This window comes from Carettochelys insculpta, chromosome 1, assembly GCF_033958435.1.
Source record: "Carettochelys insculpta isolate YL-2023 chromosome 1, ASM3395843v1, whole genome shotgun sequence".
Taxonomy (NCBI): domain Eukaryota; kingdom Metazoa; phylum Chordata; order Testudines; family Carettochelyidae; genus Carettochelys; species Carettochelys insculpta.
The window spans coordinates 88,915,728-88,934,388 of NC_134137.1; the positions used below are offsets into that span (position 1 = coordinate 88,915,728).

The window sequence follows — 18,661 nt, forward strand, 5'->3', positions numbered from 1 at the left end:
CAAATTCTGCTTAATCTACATATTTAAAAATGCTCAGCAAAAACATGATTTTCTGTTAATGCCACAATAATGCTGTGATTTGGGGGAAAATGTTTACTCCACACCAGGAAAATTAACAACAAATACATTTTCTGGTAATGCTGAAGTTCACTAAAATAATACAATATTAAGGATATTATTTTAGCTTAAGTGTGAAATACTTTCATGCCATGTAATTTTACTAAGATGTGTAACATTTAAATGCATTTTTAAGGAGATATATAAGGAATATTCTATTACTTGGATTTTGTTTTTTCTCTAGAGAGATGATAATGAATTAATCCCCATATAAAATGACTGGAATATGATACACAGTGCTTCTGCCTTGTCTTCTGTAGTGCAGCATTTTATTCATTCTTATGTGATTGGGTTAAATATAGATTCATATTAATATTTATGAGGACACAATAGCTATCAACTCTTCTTCATTCTGAGAGGGCTGTATTAGAGCACAAACACATATAACTGGAGTAGACATGAATGCTGTTGGATACAATGGATTACATTTCATGATGAATGAATTTTCATATAATACAAGTTGTGGTAAATCTCCCCCTCTCAGGAGAACTGAAAGTGACTCTGTGTGGAAGCTGTCAATGCTAGTAAGAGTATCATTTGGAGGGAAGTTAGATGAGATGGCTGTAAGGTGCAAAGAATATTAAGTCTGCAATGCAGTTTGCCATGCAGGAGTCTTTGGATCAGGGGGACTGAAATCTGGTGCTCGCTGCCTATGGAGTTATTGGCTCTTGCTCTAGTTGGTTCAGTGACTGTTTGAAGTAGTGCCTACAATTGGGGTTTTGTGAAGCTGAGCCAAAGTGCCAAACATGACTTTTTGGTATAGTTGTGTGAATAAGGCCCTCACTGAGCTTCTGTTTATCTTTGCCCCTCTATTTGTTGCAAAGGACACAGAAAACCCTTGGGCTGCAGTAACCTCTCTGGAACTACCAGTGGGTAGAGAGTGGGAGCCAGAGACAGGAGGACAAAGTGTTTTTTAGTGGGTGGGTATATTTTGGGTTCTAATTGATTTGTTGTGAGTATGAGGACATCAGCTGACTCATGTAAACCTTCATGCTATGTGCCTTCATTCCCTATCTTCAGTTATAAAAATATGCACCTGTCTTAAATTCTACAATCCACAACTAACCTGTGTAACTCACAGCCACAAGATTGTATTGAGGGGTGAAGCTTAGCAGGCTTCACAAAATGATTACATCACCATAAGAATAATGAAATCATCTCTAATCAAACAATATACATTAGTTAGGCTTCAGTATATATGCCAGTGACTAACTACCTGAAGTTAGGGAGAAACTTCCTCTATCAGCAGGTGACTTTATAAATATATATTACAGGGTCCATATCTCTGAAGTGTCTGGTATGGGCCACTGTCTGACCCAGGAGGGTGGACAGGCTGGATCACTAACCTAGAATGTCTGTTCCTATGTTTCTGCACATAGCAGCCAGCCAAACATCCATTTGTCCTTCTTCATGTCCTTCGCTGCCTCTCAAGTTTCTTGTTACTTTGTATTACTCAGCCTTCTACAGCTGTTCGTATTGCAGCTCCTCCTGCTTATCTCACCGAGTGGAAAACAAGTTGTACACTATTGACCTACTTGTATGTATATAAGTTAGAGTAATAACAGACAGGGAATGTCAGTTATATCAGGTGCTCTCTATACTATATAAAGTCTCTATGATTCACAGTTCCTGTCAGTTATTACTCTTATAAATATCCAACTAGGTTAATGAACACAGGTCGTTGTGGATGTAAGAATGTTCTGATCTACTTTGTAAATGTCTGAACTATTCAGAAGTGGGTCTTACCCATGAAAGCTCATTAACCTAATCAATAAATTTGTTAGTCTTTAATGGTGACAAGTGTCAGGGGGTAGCCGTGTTCATCTGTATCTGCAAAAACAACAAGTCTTGTGGCATCTTACAGACTAGCAAATACTTTGGAGCATAAGTAGGGAGACCATCTGTCCTGTTTTTGGCGTGATAGTCACGTATTTGGGACACCAAAAAGGTGTTTCTACTTATTTTAGAAAAGGGACTAATTGTCATGTATTTTCCACTGCAAGCTGCTGGCCAGAGAGCAAGGAGCGCACAGGTTAGCTTACTTTCCCCTTCCCCGGGGGCTCAGGGAACCTGGGGGAGCATGGGCTACTGCCCCATCCCTGTCACTTTCCTGGGGCTCAGGGAAGGTGGTGGGGGAGGAAGTGCCATGGCTGCCCCATCCCTGCTGCTTCCTTGGGGCTGCCAGGAGCAGTGGGGGCTGCCGCAGCCCAGGGCTCAGGGAGCGGGGGTGGCTGCCGCCTCCTTCCCAGATCACCAGGGCTTGGAGGAGCTGGGAGAAGCCACCCCTCCCCCCATATCTCCCTGTCCCGTATTTGGGACAGGGAGATATTGTCACCCTAAGCATAAGCTTTTGTGGCCAAAGACCTGCTTTGTCAGATGCAATGTGACATCTGACTCAGCTGCTAAGCCACCTCTAATCATGCTGGCTGCTGCCTTGAACTTGAATGAATGTCAAACTGAGGGGAGTACTTTAAACACTGCATAGGTTATTAAACCTATCTTGTTTTGTGGGGTATGTTGGTAAACATGCATTGAGTAAGATGTTTCAATAGTATATATGTGGATGAAGGTGAGAACAAGTGTTCAAAGAGTAGTGTTCCTAAGTAACTGAGTAACTTTTGTCTTGGAGGGAGATTGCAGGAGAGAGAGAGAGAGAGAGAGAGAGAGAGCAGCCTCCAGTTTTCAGTTGCCCATTTTATGCAGATATTGTCTTCATCTTTCATTATTCAAGCTGACCTAACTGCTACTTTTCAAAAGAAAAGGTAATGCTACTATTTCGGAAACTGTGGAGTTCGATTCTATCTAGCAAGTAAGAGATTCTGTGGCTCATTTCTAGTTCATACGGTACCTGAAAGAGTTTTACAGTTTTACAGTGAGATTTGTTTATATCTTTTCTGTTCAATGATACAAACGAATTTTCATTACAGAGCTGATGCCTCAGTCCAAATGCATTATTTCTTGTAATGTTTATATGGTCATACTTAACCACAGAGCAGAACTGAATGAATGGCTGTCCTGTCTCTGGTGATCTTTCCTAGTCCACATCCCCTTAAAACATTCTAATCAACAACTTTTCCTCTGCATTTAGCTCTGAAATTCTCTGTGCTAAGCAGCATGTTGTGCTTTTGGCACAGTATAAATGGGTTTTCAGTCAGCTGAAGACCTCTTCAGTTTCCTCATCCTTGGCTACTGTTGGTGCAAGGTTTAAAGGAGGGCTCCTTTTGAGGTAGGTTGAAAGAAAGCTGGCATTGATTAATTTAGATTGTATCAGTGATGAAAACGTGTCCTATTTCAGAATAAAAGCCATTTCTTTCTCAACTTACCTTTTCTTGGTCAGTTACACACCACAAAGTCTGTTCTAGGGGTATTGAAAGGGCCCTGGATTGTCAATCAACACTTAGATGGGCTCGTGATGTCAATCTTTGTACAATGCAAATCCTGAATTGCTGACTACATTTCAGGGTACAGTTTTTGATCCAGAATTTGGACATTCTAGCTGGCAATTTGCAGTTGTTTTTGTAACCTGAAACTGTCCTTTTCAATGCTAGTATTATTAGGACAGAGATGTCTTTGAGGCTTTAGCTCAGCTTCATTTTTGAAGTGTCAGCATAGTTGATGGCTTTGTCAACCTTTTTTTTGGTTGCATAGTGACTGGCTAAAGATCTGATGGGTTTATCTCCTAAGGATAGCAAGTCTTCTGAAATTGTTGTGACTGTTGGCTTGTTGGACCAGAAAGTCATATCTCTTGTAGAACAGTTTTTAACCTTTGTATTAATGGGTGTGTTAACACAAGTAGAGCTTTCCCATTGTGAAAGTGGTAAAACATGTAATTTTTAAAGCCATGGCCTACTTTGCTGGGGTTGTATAAACTCGTAAAAGGAACGTGCAGCAATGAGAATTCATGGTAGCATTCTGGGTTATTCAGTGAGAATGCATTTGGGAACTACAGGTTCAGTAGATGTCCCCCATGAACAGATATGTATGGGGCTGAGAGCTGTGGCCACCAATATCTCTGCCCTTTTTGTGGAGTGTAACAAGGTAGCTGACTTATCAAATGAAATTGGGCCCAGCTCTCCTTTTCCAGCACAGGGCACCTTAGTCTGGTGTCATCTAGGACGGGGGAGCTGCTGCTGGGAATTATGAATGGGAGGCACCCTAAAGGAAAGAAAGTTCAGAACTCGGAGTTCTGTGTAAGAATGAGTGTGTTCAGAGATCTAGAATAGAGACAGTGCAGAAGAAGAGCAGAGCTGGGGTGGGAGCCCCTCAAGGAGGGAGCAGTGAGTACCCTAGTAGGTAGTGGTTTCAGATCTGGTGGGCAAAAGCAGAAGGCAGGAAGGAAGTTGGGTGCAAGAGGTCACCTAAAAACTTCCCCAGACCAAAATACAACCAGAGAGGGCCAAGAGAAGCAGAGGGAAATGTACAGGCTCTCTGATCTGGATGGCTGAATCCAGAGGAAAATGGTGGAGACTGGGGAATGATGCAGGGATGAATCTACTGATGTCTCTGGGCAAGAGGCAGAACCATAACTGAAAGGCAACAGGGCAGAGAAGCACTCCAACTAGAGGGGCTGAGGCATGACCTGATAAGTGGCACTGGAACCATATTGGTTACTCAGTGGGGCATGACATGGTATGTGGGGCTTGACATGGTGCACTTTGGAGCTGTGCGTGATGATTTGCTATACTGGTGGGGTTTGACAGTGAATACATAGTTTGGATTTTGCTGAGGAATTTTGGGTTATGGGATTTTGGATTTTGGATTCCTGGGACTTCATAACAAATTAACCCAGCAAAAGGTCATTGATAACTGGAAAGCTTGCTTACTAGGCTTTTTACTGTATTTTAGAAGTTTTGGACAGATAAAAATATAACTGCAGGGAAGAGCTCAACTGAATGATTGAGAAAAATAACCCCCTCTCCCAAGCTGTTTTGTAGGCATGGTGCATGGAGCTGCTGTTTCTAGGACATTTATGTCTTCATCTTTGTGTGATCATGACCAAAAAAAGCATCTGAAAGTCTGAATAGGACTTATTTGTCTTTTTGCTTTCTGACGAGCTGACTTGTCAGAAGCTAAGACAGAACTATTAGTGAGTGAGAGCCTCTATAGAGAATCTGATAGACAAGAAGGACGGAATGACATTAGATTTTAGACATTAGGGGACTGGCCTAGGAATCCACTGCTGCCAGGTTCCACATACTGCCTTACACAAGGGATCAGGAAGCAACAAGGAGCCTGAGGCAGTATTTGAAATCAGTGGTGGGGAGTTTGTGGTGTGGAGCAGAGCCGCTGTGAGCTGATGGATGAATATGATTAATTAGGAGTGTGTGGCTGCCTACCTTTAAACATGGAATGCTGCTAGGGCTCATGATAAGAGGCTGAGGCAGGATCTCATTTTGGCTGGGCTATGGGAAAGAACTGGATTTTGTGCAGTGTGTGGTACTTAGTCAGGGAAGGTGTCAGAAGTATTACTCTCAGCACCGAATGCGGGGAATGGGAATACTTCCGGTCAGTGACCTAAGACTTGGTCCTTTCCTTTTGCTATATTTTCTCTTCATAAAACATTGGCTGTTTTTATATAAAATGCCTTGATGGCTTATTTTTTATTGTTGGCCAGGCACAGTGTGTCTTATTTAAGGTATAAAAATACATTCTCCTGCACTGGAGGCATATATTAATTTATTAGTAAAATAGGCCCAGTTACACCTTAGTGCTGCATTCAGATATTTACCACCTGCTTAAACTGATGAGTATACAACATAGCCTCTTCCTGCCAGGGAGCCTGACCTGCTACCTTTTTATATCATTTCTAAAAATACTGCTCTGCGACACAATGTTGCTAGTGATGCAATGGCCTTCTTTGAAAGTGTTCCATTTAGAGGCAGCGCTTCTGAAGAATGTCAGTGTCCATCCCATGAACAGAAGCCCTGACACATACAGAGGACACTAAACTTCCCCAGCTATGTTTAAACTGCTCTGCATTGCTCCACAGACTTCAAATTGCAGACCTTTACTTGTTGTTCATTCGGCATCAGTATTTAAAGACATCTTAGGACATTTAATAAAAACTGATCAACTGAGTTCAACTGTTGTGAAAAGTACTGGATAATCAGCCTTGGAAACTGAAGTACTGTCTTTATTCACAGAAGAAGTGTTACATAGGCAGCAAGGCAAACTTTTCCATAATGCCCCTCCAATGTGTTTGAATTCTGACATACAGAGGACAGCTTTTGGAGTAAAAGGGTAATTTAATCTTTCTCTGTTTAGTGCTTGACCTCTTGGTTGGAAGTGCTGGTAAAGGTGTCCACCTCACAAAATCACCAGCACAACAGTAGGCTGGAAAATAAATAGATTAAAATCATTTCAGATAGGCATATGCACTAAAAGGGCCAAGAAATTTTTAAAATGGCTAGTGGCTTTTGGTAGCTCACTTGTAGATTGGCCAACTTGAGACACCTCTGAGGCGCCTGATTATCAGAAAGTGATAAGCACCTACCTATTCTTTTGAAAATCTTGGAACTGTCATAACAAATGGAGCACCCCATAAGTTTAGTTTACATCCGTCATTCACTTAGCACGGGCAGTCATGACTTAGCAAATTACATCTTAGTTTAAGCAGTGTTTACACTGAGGTTTTTCTCAGGCTCTCACTGTTATGCTTCAACATTGCAGCTATTCTGGTGGTAGAAATGGTAAAAGCACTAAGTTATACAGCTGCCGGACCTGTTCTGAGAGAGATCAGATGGTGCAGTGAACGCTGGCAGATGCTTTACACTACTGCTACCATGGGTGCAGCTTCATCAGGCAACTGTGGACTTTTTTAAGAAAACACTCACTGGAAACCTCTGGGTCTGGTTCTTCAAAATCTGATTCATCCAACTATCTCTGCAGGTAGTCCCATCAAAGTCATTATGTTATGCCTTTCCAAATAACTATCAGAGCTTAACTGTAGTTGTTAACCTGAGCGGTATTTGAACCAGTGACGTAGAGAATCGACAGCTTGTTACCGATTCCTCTAGCCAGCCTGTTGCCCCTAATTGGGGGAATTTGTAAGAGGGTAATCTTGATTACTTTAATTCTGCTAAGAAGATGCGGCGTGAAAGAGTTTTGAGTTAGGGAAGCATTACTAGTGTAAAATTTGACATATCTTTCATGTTACATTTCATGGATAAGGCAACCATATCTCCCTGTCCCAAATATGGAACAGGGAGATTAGGGGGAAGGGGCGGCTCCTCCAAGCCCTGGGGAGCTGGGAAGGAGGCAGCAGCCAACAGCACTCCCCAGGAGCCTGGGAAAATGGCAGTCACCAGTGCTCCCTGGGAGCTCCGGGGAAGCTTCAGCTGCCCATGCTCCCCCTGCTTCCCTGAGGCGGGAAGGGGGGCAAATATAGGACAATGAGTCTCTTTTAAAAATAAAGTTGGGGCGCCTTTTTGGCATCCCAAATATAGGACCGTCCCACCCAATACAGGATGGATGGTCTCCCTATTCATGGAAGAAGGGAGTGTTGTTCCAGGAGACCATAAAGCATGGCAAATCTCATCAGTCACCTCAGAGTGTAGATCACAACATGTATAATTTGTTGGGATTCCTCAGCTTTATTTTATAAAACAAAATGATTGACAGGGCTGATACATACAGTGTAGAACTCCTGCTTTATTACAGAAGTAAAACCTTTTTTGTTAATGTCCCGTTAGACAGGAAATGAAAACACCATTCTATAATGTATGAGACTAGCTTATATGGGAAAAAATGCAGTTGGGTAGGGAGGTAGTTATTTAAATATATACAGTAAAGTAAATTTAATACTAATTTGAAACATTTGAAGTTGTCTGAGAATTACAGGGAGTTTATTTTATTGTCATGATTTCCAGATGAAAATAATTAACTCCCTCTGCCAGAGAAATGGCATTCCTGTGATCTGTTTCATTTCTTAGCCCAGACAGCCATTCCCCCTGCAAAAATATTTCTTCTCGCCCTGCAACATGATCTCTTCTACCCTCAGTTGGAGTGGTGAAGGTTTCTAAGGGAGCATGGGTGTAGAATAAAGGATAAATTATCTGAAGGAATTTTTCTTTATCTAAAATTTCTGGCCACTGTCCGGATTGCCAGATATCTAAAACAAACTATGTCTACTTGGAAAGAGTTTGAGAATACATACTGAAGTTTATGTAATCCAGGGTTGAAAATCTGAATTCCTTTAATGCAGTTTCTTTCTTCTGTATAAACAGAGAAATGTCAGCCATCAGGGAAAACACTCAAACAGAAAAACTGACTTGAAGAACAAAAAAGACCTCAGTTTATAGATGTCCAGCCCTTAGAAAAGCAAGAACAAACCCCACTTTGATTATACTTTTGTGCTATTCTTAATTACTGCATTACAATTCCTCGGCACTATGGTGATTTGAGCTCTATAAATACCTTAGACAGAGGTTTTTGAATATGTACTATTTAATATTTTATCTAGTTTAGTGTATTTTTAATTTCTTACCTATTATGCTATATTTGGTAGGAAAACGTGAGAGCCTTTTAACATTTGATTCTAATATTAACATAGGATGAGCTGACATATTCTGGGAGTTATCTTGAACTGCTTTGGAGCATGTGCATTTATATATTTATAAAAAATATATTATAATTATATTAACAGAATTTAATTTTTATAGTCTGGTATCTCCAACAAAACTTGGTATATGTGTTTCTGAGAAAAGAATCGCAACAGGAAAACTACAAGCTACAATTACAGCTAATTGAAAATTGCTATACAATTTTTGTAAGGCAGACGTCCACAACATTTTTTTTATATTACGTACCCTGGGTACAATTTTTAAATACGTATAAGGGACCTAGGTTCTTAATGGGAACACATCAAAACTAGGCACCAGCAAAGACTGGTGAGAGTGCAATGTGTTAGAGTGTTTTGCAGTTGATATGCTCAGTAGAACACACTATGCGTAAGCAAACTCTCTTTGAAAGTCAATGGGTCTTACGAGCATCAGCTAATTAGATACTATGGAAAACTTTAATTTTTCATCTTAGTAGTGAGACTCTTTCCTGGAATATTCCTGCTCGCTCAGACCAATTCCTCTCTTACTGACGATCAGATAACATCTGTGTGGCAACTAAAAGGAATTTACATGGAGGAGTAATGGAAGGTATTTAATCTTGCTTTAGCTGACTTTTTATGTTACTCAGCATTTTTAAATAAGCAAGAGAGTTGGAGTCATGTGACCAGCAAGCTCTGTCTGGAAAACAGTTTATGAATCAATGCTCTATGGAAAACAACAGTCATACAAATCCTGTTCCCTTTCCCCCTCTACACAATATTATTGAATGCTTTATTTAAACAAACCATCCAAAGCTTCATTTTAAGAGTCAAAGTGAGAATCTCAGGCAATCTTGTGATTTCAGCTTTAAGAAACACCAAATGTGTCAGGAGATGCAGATAAAATCATGAATGGGCAACCTGGTTACATGGTGGCATAAGCACTATCAGTTGCTTTCCTCCTACAGTCCCCCATGCCTATTCTACCCTACTGTGTTCCCTCTTCCTCCCTTCAGCACCTCCTGCTTTTCTTCCCTTCCTGTGTCTCCCTGTTGTCTTTGTCTCCCTTGTCCTCCTCAATAACCTGTCCTCTATCTTGCTGCCCTCCAGTAGGTCCCGCCTCATTTCCCATCTGCCCCCATGGTGGCTGTCACTTCACACATTTCCAGAACCTGCCCCTTTCCTGTTGATAAGGCACTCATGCTGCATCACCAATCCTGCTTCCTTCCTTTTCTGTTGTTCCTTATGTCTGAGAACCTGCTAGATGATTTGAGAGCAGCCAAAGGGGAAGGCAGAGAGGCCATCTGAATGCTTCATCAATCACCACAGAAGCCCCTGTGGCAGCGGTGGTCAAAGCCCTCCTGTTTTCTGGAGCCCAGATGAATGTGCAACATTAATTCTGGGATGCAGGAATGCCTAAAGATTCGTCTGCATACATGAGTGTCACATGAGATCCGTGACACTTGGGATGTCTTCAGTTGCTAGATTAGGGTTTAATTAAGAACAGATGTACCAGGCATGTAACTCCAGCAGGCTTGGGATCAGACCCCAAGTGAATTAGAAACAACTAGGGTAATTGCTACATTCGATACCTTACAGAAGTACAGCCCCTGCAGCTGTGCTGCTATAAGATATCCCATGGAGCCCTTGAATGCCAAGGGGAGAGAGCTCTCTTAAATTAAACCAACCCCAATGAGCAGCGGTAGTTGTTAATGGGAGAGTAGCATCATGAAATTGGCTTAAAAATAATAAGGGGTTCTTCTAATCTGCCTTCTGCTTTTAGATCCTTAGAGTTACATTTTCAAGCATTTTTATACAACCATGGGCTAGAAACTTATTCTTAATGAAAACTGGAATTCTCACATAATCAAACAAATTCAAGATCTGGAGCTTTTTTTAAAAAAACATTGAATGTCTCAAGGCTTGTGGTAACATAGTGGTACCTGGCAACACTGCATTTGTTGCCATAAAATATCAAATCTACAAATATATCAAATTTACACATCAGACATTGTAGAAGACTATGTAGATTACATGTTTAGTAATAGCTTGTTGTGATGGGGTGGAGTAAGCCCCAGGGCCCACTATAGGAAGCTAGAGGCCTTGCCTCACCCCATCCCAGTGAGAGGAGCAGCAAAGAGGTCCTTGAGGCAGGCTGGAGTGACTGCCTCTGTGGCAGCCAATTAGGACCCAGCAGGCTGATATAAAAGAAGCTGCTGAGCTAGGCCTGGCAGTTCCTCACAGGAGCTCAACCCGCGCAGATGTCTGTATTGTCTGGGAGACCAGCAGCACTACAGACAGCTCCAAGCATGGGCTGAACTTACACCTGGGTAAGGCACAGGTCTAGTGGTTACAAGTCTAACATAAGAACTGACACCACTGTGGATAGGGCTAGTCTAATCCTAGACCCAGAGCCTTGAAGACAATCAGGCGAAGATCTTACACTGTACGTCTTTGCCACAGAGGGGTGCTCACAAGATGGTGGACCCCATTATACATAATGTTAGGCCATTGATGTTGAATATTCTTTGACGCCCTTGTGGTAATTTTGTTTCATCCTTAAAGAAGGCAAGATCTTGGTAATCTCCGAGTAAATCCCAATTTACAAGACAAATAACAAGAGGAAATCTTGCAACCCCCTTTGTCATTTTCTTTCACTAAATAATGTTAAAAATAGAACTGTTTCATGTGAAGCTATTGGAATTTCAGGTGATGACAAACATGCAATACTATGCACTAGAATAGAGGTTTGAAATGTGCTGCTCCAGAGCTGCATGCGGATCTGTAAGGTCTTTATGGCTCTGTACGCTACACATGCAAAGTGTTTATTAAAAAAACAAACAAAAAACCCTTCTGATTATTTTTGATATTTCAGTGAACACACCAAAGCTCATATCTAAATAGCAAACAATCTGTGATCTTGCAACATTGGATAACTCCCCCTTTAATACGTGCACTGCCTTGTGGCATATGTGTGTGCACTGTTCTTAAAACAGGGATTACAAAAAGTATGGTTTGATGTTGTTTATTAAGCAACATCTCGTATTCACACACATTGCGGCTGTTGAATTATTGACTGTTTTACCGCATTCGAAAAAAATGGCTCTTCTTGCTCTTTTGGTTACCTCCCTCTGCATTTGGAGAATGAGACAAGGTTCTGAAAGAAGTCAGAGTGGTACTTGTCGGAGGAATTGCTCTTTTGTTATACTTCCAACCCATTTCTCATTTCCCTCACAAATCAATGATACAAGATAGTAACCTAATTAAAGTGTACAGGCAATGACAGGACTGATTTTTATGGAAAACCTGTTCAAAAAGTTTTTGACCAAAACTTTTACATTGGAAAATGCGATTTACTGAAATGAAAACATTTTTTGTAGGACCATGTCAAAATAGAAAGTTATAGAATGATTTCATTTTGATTATTTTTCAGTTCAGTATTTATTATTATTGTAATTTTATTATAATATATAATTTTATGTTGCATCAACATTACTGAAACGAAGTGATTCAATGCTAGTGAAGCAAATATTTCAGTAGTTTTGAAACAAAATGTGTTTGAAATTTTTATTCTGCAAAGAACTATTAAAATTTCAGGTTTTCTTTTTGTTTCAGAATGAATGTGAGAATCTTCCAGGGAACAGAAAATCTGTTTTCTAAGTAGCAGTAATTTTATGGAGAGTAAACTTGAATTTTGAAATATCAGACAATGGAAATGATGTCTGCCAGTCAGAGATCAGAGGGCCTAGGATGAGCAGCCTTATATAATGAATGCTCCTCTCTCCCCACCTGGTTTGCAGCTGGCCACACTGTCCCACCAATACAGCAAGAATTAAATCAGGACCGGGCAGTCCAAAGGGCTGACTGGCCTATAACAGAAGCCAAAAAGAGTGTTTCCACTGATTAATTCCTTCTTGCTTATGCCCTGTTTTTTTCTCAGTAGGGACTCATTCTTGCATACATTATTGAAAAATGTTGCTGATTTTATGGTTCAGTGATCTTATGGTTTAAAGCTAATTGCTGGCTAAAGGGCATGCTATTTTTAAAAGGTCTTAAAGCTGGGGTGGGGTTTATTATGATTGAGTGCTAAGAAGGAACTTACCCTTTTGACTCAGATGTTAGGTGTAGATGGTTGCTTCTAAAACAGGCGTGTCCAACCCATGGCCCGCGGGCCACATGCGGCCCTGGACAGCTAGTAATGCGGCCCCACAAGATTGTAAACTTCTAACATTATTATGTGATTTATATACATTAACTATATTATATATTTTATACGCGGCCCAAGACAATTCCTCTTCACTCAGTGCAGCCCAGGCAAGCCAAAAGGTTGGACACCCATGTTCTAAAACATAACTAGGCCTTGATGAGGTCAAATGGAAATACCTGAATGGGTTTATATTTCCTGGTTATATATAACTGAATCAATAAAGCAATGTAGGCTTTCAACTTTGCCATCAATTTAATTCCGTTGTTCTTTAAAACTGTGTCGATAACCTCTTTAGCTAAAACTAAGGACTTGCCTGAAGTAATGAACAGTTTATGTACTGATTGTGACCTGCTCTGGTTTTGCTTTATCTTTAAAGGAACCAGAATCTTGATGCTCTCACAGACAATTCCACATCTAACACAAAAGATAAGGGGTAAGTCTTGGAAGGATCTCAGTGTTTATTTTTTTGATGCAGATGGTCATCTATAACTACTGGAGTTTGAAAAAAGACTAATATTAAAATCCATAAAGTTCTTAAATAACTGAAAATTAGCACTGGGCATTCAGAAGTACAGGATGGCATTAGAATGAACATAAGAGCAATGATGAAATAGTACTTATGTACTAATCAGACAACACCCAGGTGCTGGAACTAGAAGAACTGTGGGTGCTGTCACACCCCCTACTTGAAGTGGTTACCAGTATAGACAGGATTTATAGTTTGGTTCAATGGCTCTCAGCACCCCAACTATACAACAGCATCCTAGCCCACACACACACACCCCGCATACGCCCTGGACACCATTGGAAGCTGAGGTGCTCAGTGACTTGCAGGAGGCATCCACCGTTTTGCAAGATTAGGCTGTTGTGAGTAAGGCTAAGATTTAATCACGGCTATTTTTGGTAAAAGCTGTGGACAGGTCATGGGTAATAAACAAAAATTCACAGCCAATGGCCTGTCCATGACTTTTATTATAAACATTCACAGTAACAAAGAGATAGCCATGTCAGTCTGTATTCCATCAAAACAAAAAAGCATCTTTCTCTGTGCTACATGACTGTTTTTTTGTTTTGATACAAATATTCATGATTAAATCTCTGATTCTAGGGCCCCGCTGCTCTGTGAGATCTCTGCTGCAGGAATGGGAGTTCTTTTTCTTCTATAACCCCTGTGAGGCCATTTACTTCCTCCTCCCACCAACTCAGGGGAGCTGACCTAGGACTGCCCAATCAGCTAGACTCAGGGCCAGCTTCACCAGCTGCTGTAACTGTGGAAGTAATGGGAAGTACAGAATGTATGACATCTGTGACCTCCTCAACAGAACCACAGTCTCAGTTATGAGTAGATTGTTAACTTTGCAGGCTGACCTGTGTGTGAAACTTCCACATCCAAATGAAATCTGAACTAGGATCTTCATGATCCTCAAAAAACAATTTTAAGAAAAAGGCTAAAAAGAAGTTTATAGGCAGAGTTAATTGGCTAGTTGGAGTTAATTTAACCTTTTGGTTTTACTCTCCACCTGCAGCCCTAGAAAGGACCCATCCTTTTGTTGTATTAATTATAGCTGAGTATTTTTACACATTTTTCTGTTCTTCATGTGAGAAAGAGAAAGGTATATAAAGTGAAAAGAAAAGTCATGTATTAAAATTCAGATACTTTAAAAAGTTTCTTTTAAAAAGTGTGTTTTTCTATATTTAAACTGTAATTGTGTTGTATTTAATACTTCAAATGAATTTAAGGAAGGCAGTATTTAAAAGCTTCCCCCCCATAAAAAATAATCAATGCAGATTTAAATCTGCAAAAAATGATTGCTGTAGTAATTTAATGGCAGAAGTGTAAAAGAATTGGTCTTTTTTAAATTCTATCTTTGTTTTAAAAATGCTTATATTTTTAGAGGAGAAATCTGTGTTTATTCAGAAGTTCTGTATCAGAATGCAAGCTTATTTAGTTTTAGTGTTTGCAATATTCCTTATCTTTCTGAACTAATGCTACAGGTTGAATCACTCTAATCTGGAACTCTCTCATCTGGCAACATCCATAATCCGGCATGATTTTAGTTAGCTGGATGACCACTTACCGTGGGTGTGGCCAAGTGTCCCAGGGTCCAATAAAGTTTGTTTACAGCCTCCTGTCCTGACTCCCAGAGTTCTGTGCAGTTATTTAGGTGTAATTTACCCCTGAATGTCTTCTAAAAGTCCAGTAAGCAGTGACAGTGTTGTTGATATACTAGAAAATATTGACCTCCTGTGATCCTGCAAATTCTCTCATCTGGCACCAGTCAGGTCCCGAGGGCACCAGATGAGAGGGGCTGAATCTGTAGTAACAAAAATGAGTGCCTTGGAGGACTGTTAATTAGTGCCAGAATTCTGCAGAAAATTCATTTCTCCTTTTACTGGCACATATAATATAGAGTAGGCATCTCAAATCATTTGATAACTTTCACACATTTAGATCCAGAGAAGTGAATGCTTCTGTGGGAAGCATTAGAATTGTACAAATCTGGTCTTGCAGATGGAAATGTAAGCATATTTTGTGGCTATTTCTGAGCTACTAACAAACTTATTCAGTATTCATTCTTTCCTGTGGAATGCATTAACTTCTTCATCTCTTTAAAGAAATCCTATTAATATCTGATTTTATAATCAAGCAGAATATTTTAATACTGCACTATTTTTGTTGTTTCACAGAGGAAAAGACCTTGATGATCTCACTGTTGTAAATACTGCTGAAAAGAAAAATAAGAGGCAAGTCCTGAAGTGATGTTCCCTCTAAATTTAAAGCATTTATAGTTGGGTTGCTGCTAAGTTTGTCTTGTTACTGAAGATTTATTTCAGTAAATGTGGTTACGGGGGTCAAAACTGACAACAATTAATTGATTTTCTCTAGGTAATTAAAGTAAAATCCATGTTTATGTCTTTAAATAAATACAAGCTAGTAAATGTAAATAATTTAAGATAGATGTTAATGAAAGTTTACAGAGAAATGTATTGTTTATTATTGAAACTCAAAACTCTCAGCATTCATCTGCCTAAATAAATAATAAAGATATGACTTCCACATTATTTTAAGCTTCTTTTTCTGCTATTCTGTGCTACATCCTCCATTGTGAAATTGTCACAGTTGCTAAAATACAGTATCATATGTGTATCACGATTATTATTCTACATCGGTTATTCTTCTTGTTCAGTGGACACTCATGATTTCACAGCTACCTATACCTAAATTATGAGACTCAGCAATTTTCTGTTTTGCCTCATTCTCTTAGATCAAGTAAAATTGTAATTCAGAAGTATTTGTCAGTTTTTGTGGCAGGTGCGCTCCCCTAGAGTGCTCTCATATCAATACTGCCAATTTCTCCCTGTATACCTCTTGGCTTGTCCTCTTAAATAGAGCTTCTCTTAGGTAAGCTGAGTCCATGACACCCTAAAAGAGCCAACTATACTTGGACAATCAATAAAAATATAGTGAGCTCTATACATTAGCATGGAATTCAGTGTTACACTAGTACTGTACTTTAACTTTTATGTAAGAAACTAAGAATGCTAGTAAAATAGATCAGCATTAAAAAAAAGAGCAGTGAATTAGATAGTGTATAGATCTTTATCTTACCATGTAGTTCAGCTAATGAAGGTATGGTTTTATTATTTAAAATAAGGTAAGGAATAGTTAATATGGAAGTTTCAGTTTTCCTGTCCCCAGTGCATGACGTTATATCATATATACAGTTTTTGTCTTACTATAGTTCCTGAAGTCCCTCATTAGTAAGATGAACAGTTGCTTGGTATCATTTACTTTCCAGTCATGCTAATGAAAAAGGAGAAAGCCAATGCCTACGAAGGGGACAGGAGAGCCCCAAAGCCATTTGTTGCATGAGAATACAGTGGTAAAACAGCTCCCAAGGGTAAAGCCAAGCGGATCTAAAACCAGCTTTGAAAAAAAAAACTGTAGGGGAGCCATGGAGGGATATGCTGCAATCTCCATTAGTTTCTGCAATCTCTTCTCTGTAGAGGGCCAACCTGATCCAGACTCTTACTGTGCCAATCACCCATTAGCAAAGAACACCAAATGGTTTTAATGAAGACCTAGAAAGCCAGAAAATGACATTCGTTACTGCATTCATTAGTGGAATTAAAGTGAACAGTCTTCTCTGTGTAAATACCTTGTGCTGGAAGTTGCACCAATTTGCCAAAGAATTGTACCGTATACAATTAATCTTTGCTGAGTCTCATACATACAGAAATAAATCTATGTTTGTGTCATGATATTATGCAGGTGCTTTTACTGGATTTCACTTTTTCACAGCATTTTGATTAACTTGTCATGATACTTGACTGCAGGACCTGATACTAACAAAAACCTCTTACCCATAAATATGTACTAAATCCAAGATATGCTTTTGCTTTATATTTATTATATTTCATGCTCTAATGTTGTCAGAGATGGGGTTCTCTGTATAGTCATATATGGTCCCTAACTTCCATTTCAAAACATAGCAAGAAACTTCCCAACAATCATAGGTTTTCAGGGTTTGTCTTGCTTTGATTCCCTGCCCCAGCAAATTCTTTCGCCCAGTGAATGTGAAATATTTTCCATTTTCAGGGTGCCCCAAGAAGTAAGGGTCGGGAAGGGAGGCAACAGGTGTTGTTTGTCCCGATCCTACGCTTGAGAGGACTCCCAATGCAAATGGCATTGCAGCTTGATGCACAGGGTCACTGTACCATTCAGCAAAAACAAGAAGTCCTGTGGCACCTTATAGACAAACAGATTTTTGGAGCATAAACTTTTGTGGGCAAAGACCTATTTTATCAGATGCATGGCATGCATATAATGCTTCTGACAAAGTGGGTCTTTGCACACAAAAGCTTAAGCTCCAAAAAATCTGTTAATTTATTGGGTACCACAGGACTTCTTATTGTTTTTGCAGATACAGACTAACATGGCCACTTCTCTGATACTTGGTACCATTCAGGTTTGAGTCATCTGTGCTTTTGTCTCCATCTTTAAATGAGTGGCTGGGCCAAACATGAGTGGTGCTGCATCCTGCCTTAGTCACTTGAAATGTTGGGAGATATACAGTAACCAAAGAAAATGCATAATATTGCTGTCAGACACAATTGACTTGATATTTATTGCACGACACTTTGATAATGAAAATAGAATTATTAAAATCAAACCACCACATGTAAATGGATTAAAAACTAGCTAACTAATAGTTCCCAAAATGTATTTGTAAAACAGAGAACTTGACAGAATGTTTTTAGGGTGGGGTTCTGTGCTATTTTTTTATCAATGGCTTAGAAGAAACCATAAAACCCTCCGTGAGACTTGGCAGATGATATATACTGTGGGAGTAGCAAACAGTGACAAGGGCAGGTCATTGATACAGAGCCATCTGAAATGCTTGGTAAACTGAACACTAGCAAAAACTATTAATTTCAATATGGCCAAAAGTAAAACCATGCACCTAGGAACCAAGAATGAAGGCCACGTTTACCAGATGGGGGGTTCTCTCCTGGGAAATAGTGTTTGCCAGGCGACTAGCACAATGATGCCGTGTAGTCAGCAATCTCTCACTAGTTGAAAGCACAGAATTTTCCCCCTTTTTAAAATGCTGGTCCATCTGTATAGATAATTTATAATTGAATTGAATATTATGACTAACACTGAGGTGTATTTCATTTTCACAGAGGCCAAGGTCTTGATGATCTCATTGAAGTAAAAACTCCTGTGGAGCAAAACAGAAATCGGTGAGACAATTCATAGCTCTGTCTTACAGTCACTGAAAATCAAAGTGTTT

At 39.7% G+C, this 18,661-nt stretch overlaps 1 protein-coding gene across 2 annotated transcripts in view; it reads left to right on the forward strand.

Annotated features, from left to right (window-relative positions):
• The window catches only part of SCEL (sciellin), a 67,190-nt gene that overhangs the window by 33,667 nt on the left and 14,862 nt on the right, over positions 1 to 18,661 (forward strand). For both annotated transcript variants that reach the window (XM_074982877.1, XM_074982876.1), the window contains exons 13-15: positions 13,240 to 13,296; positions 15,552 to 15,608; positions 18,552 to 18,611. In XM_074982877.1, the coding sequence (XP_074838978.1) occupies positions 13,240 to 13,296; positions 15,552 to 15,608; positions 18,552 to 18,611 (174 nt within the window). The remainder of the gene's footprint in view (positions 1 to 13,239; positions 13,297 to 15,551; positions 15,609 to 18,551; positions 18,612 to 18,661) is intronic.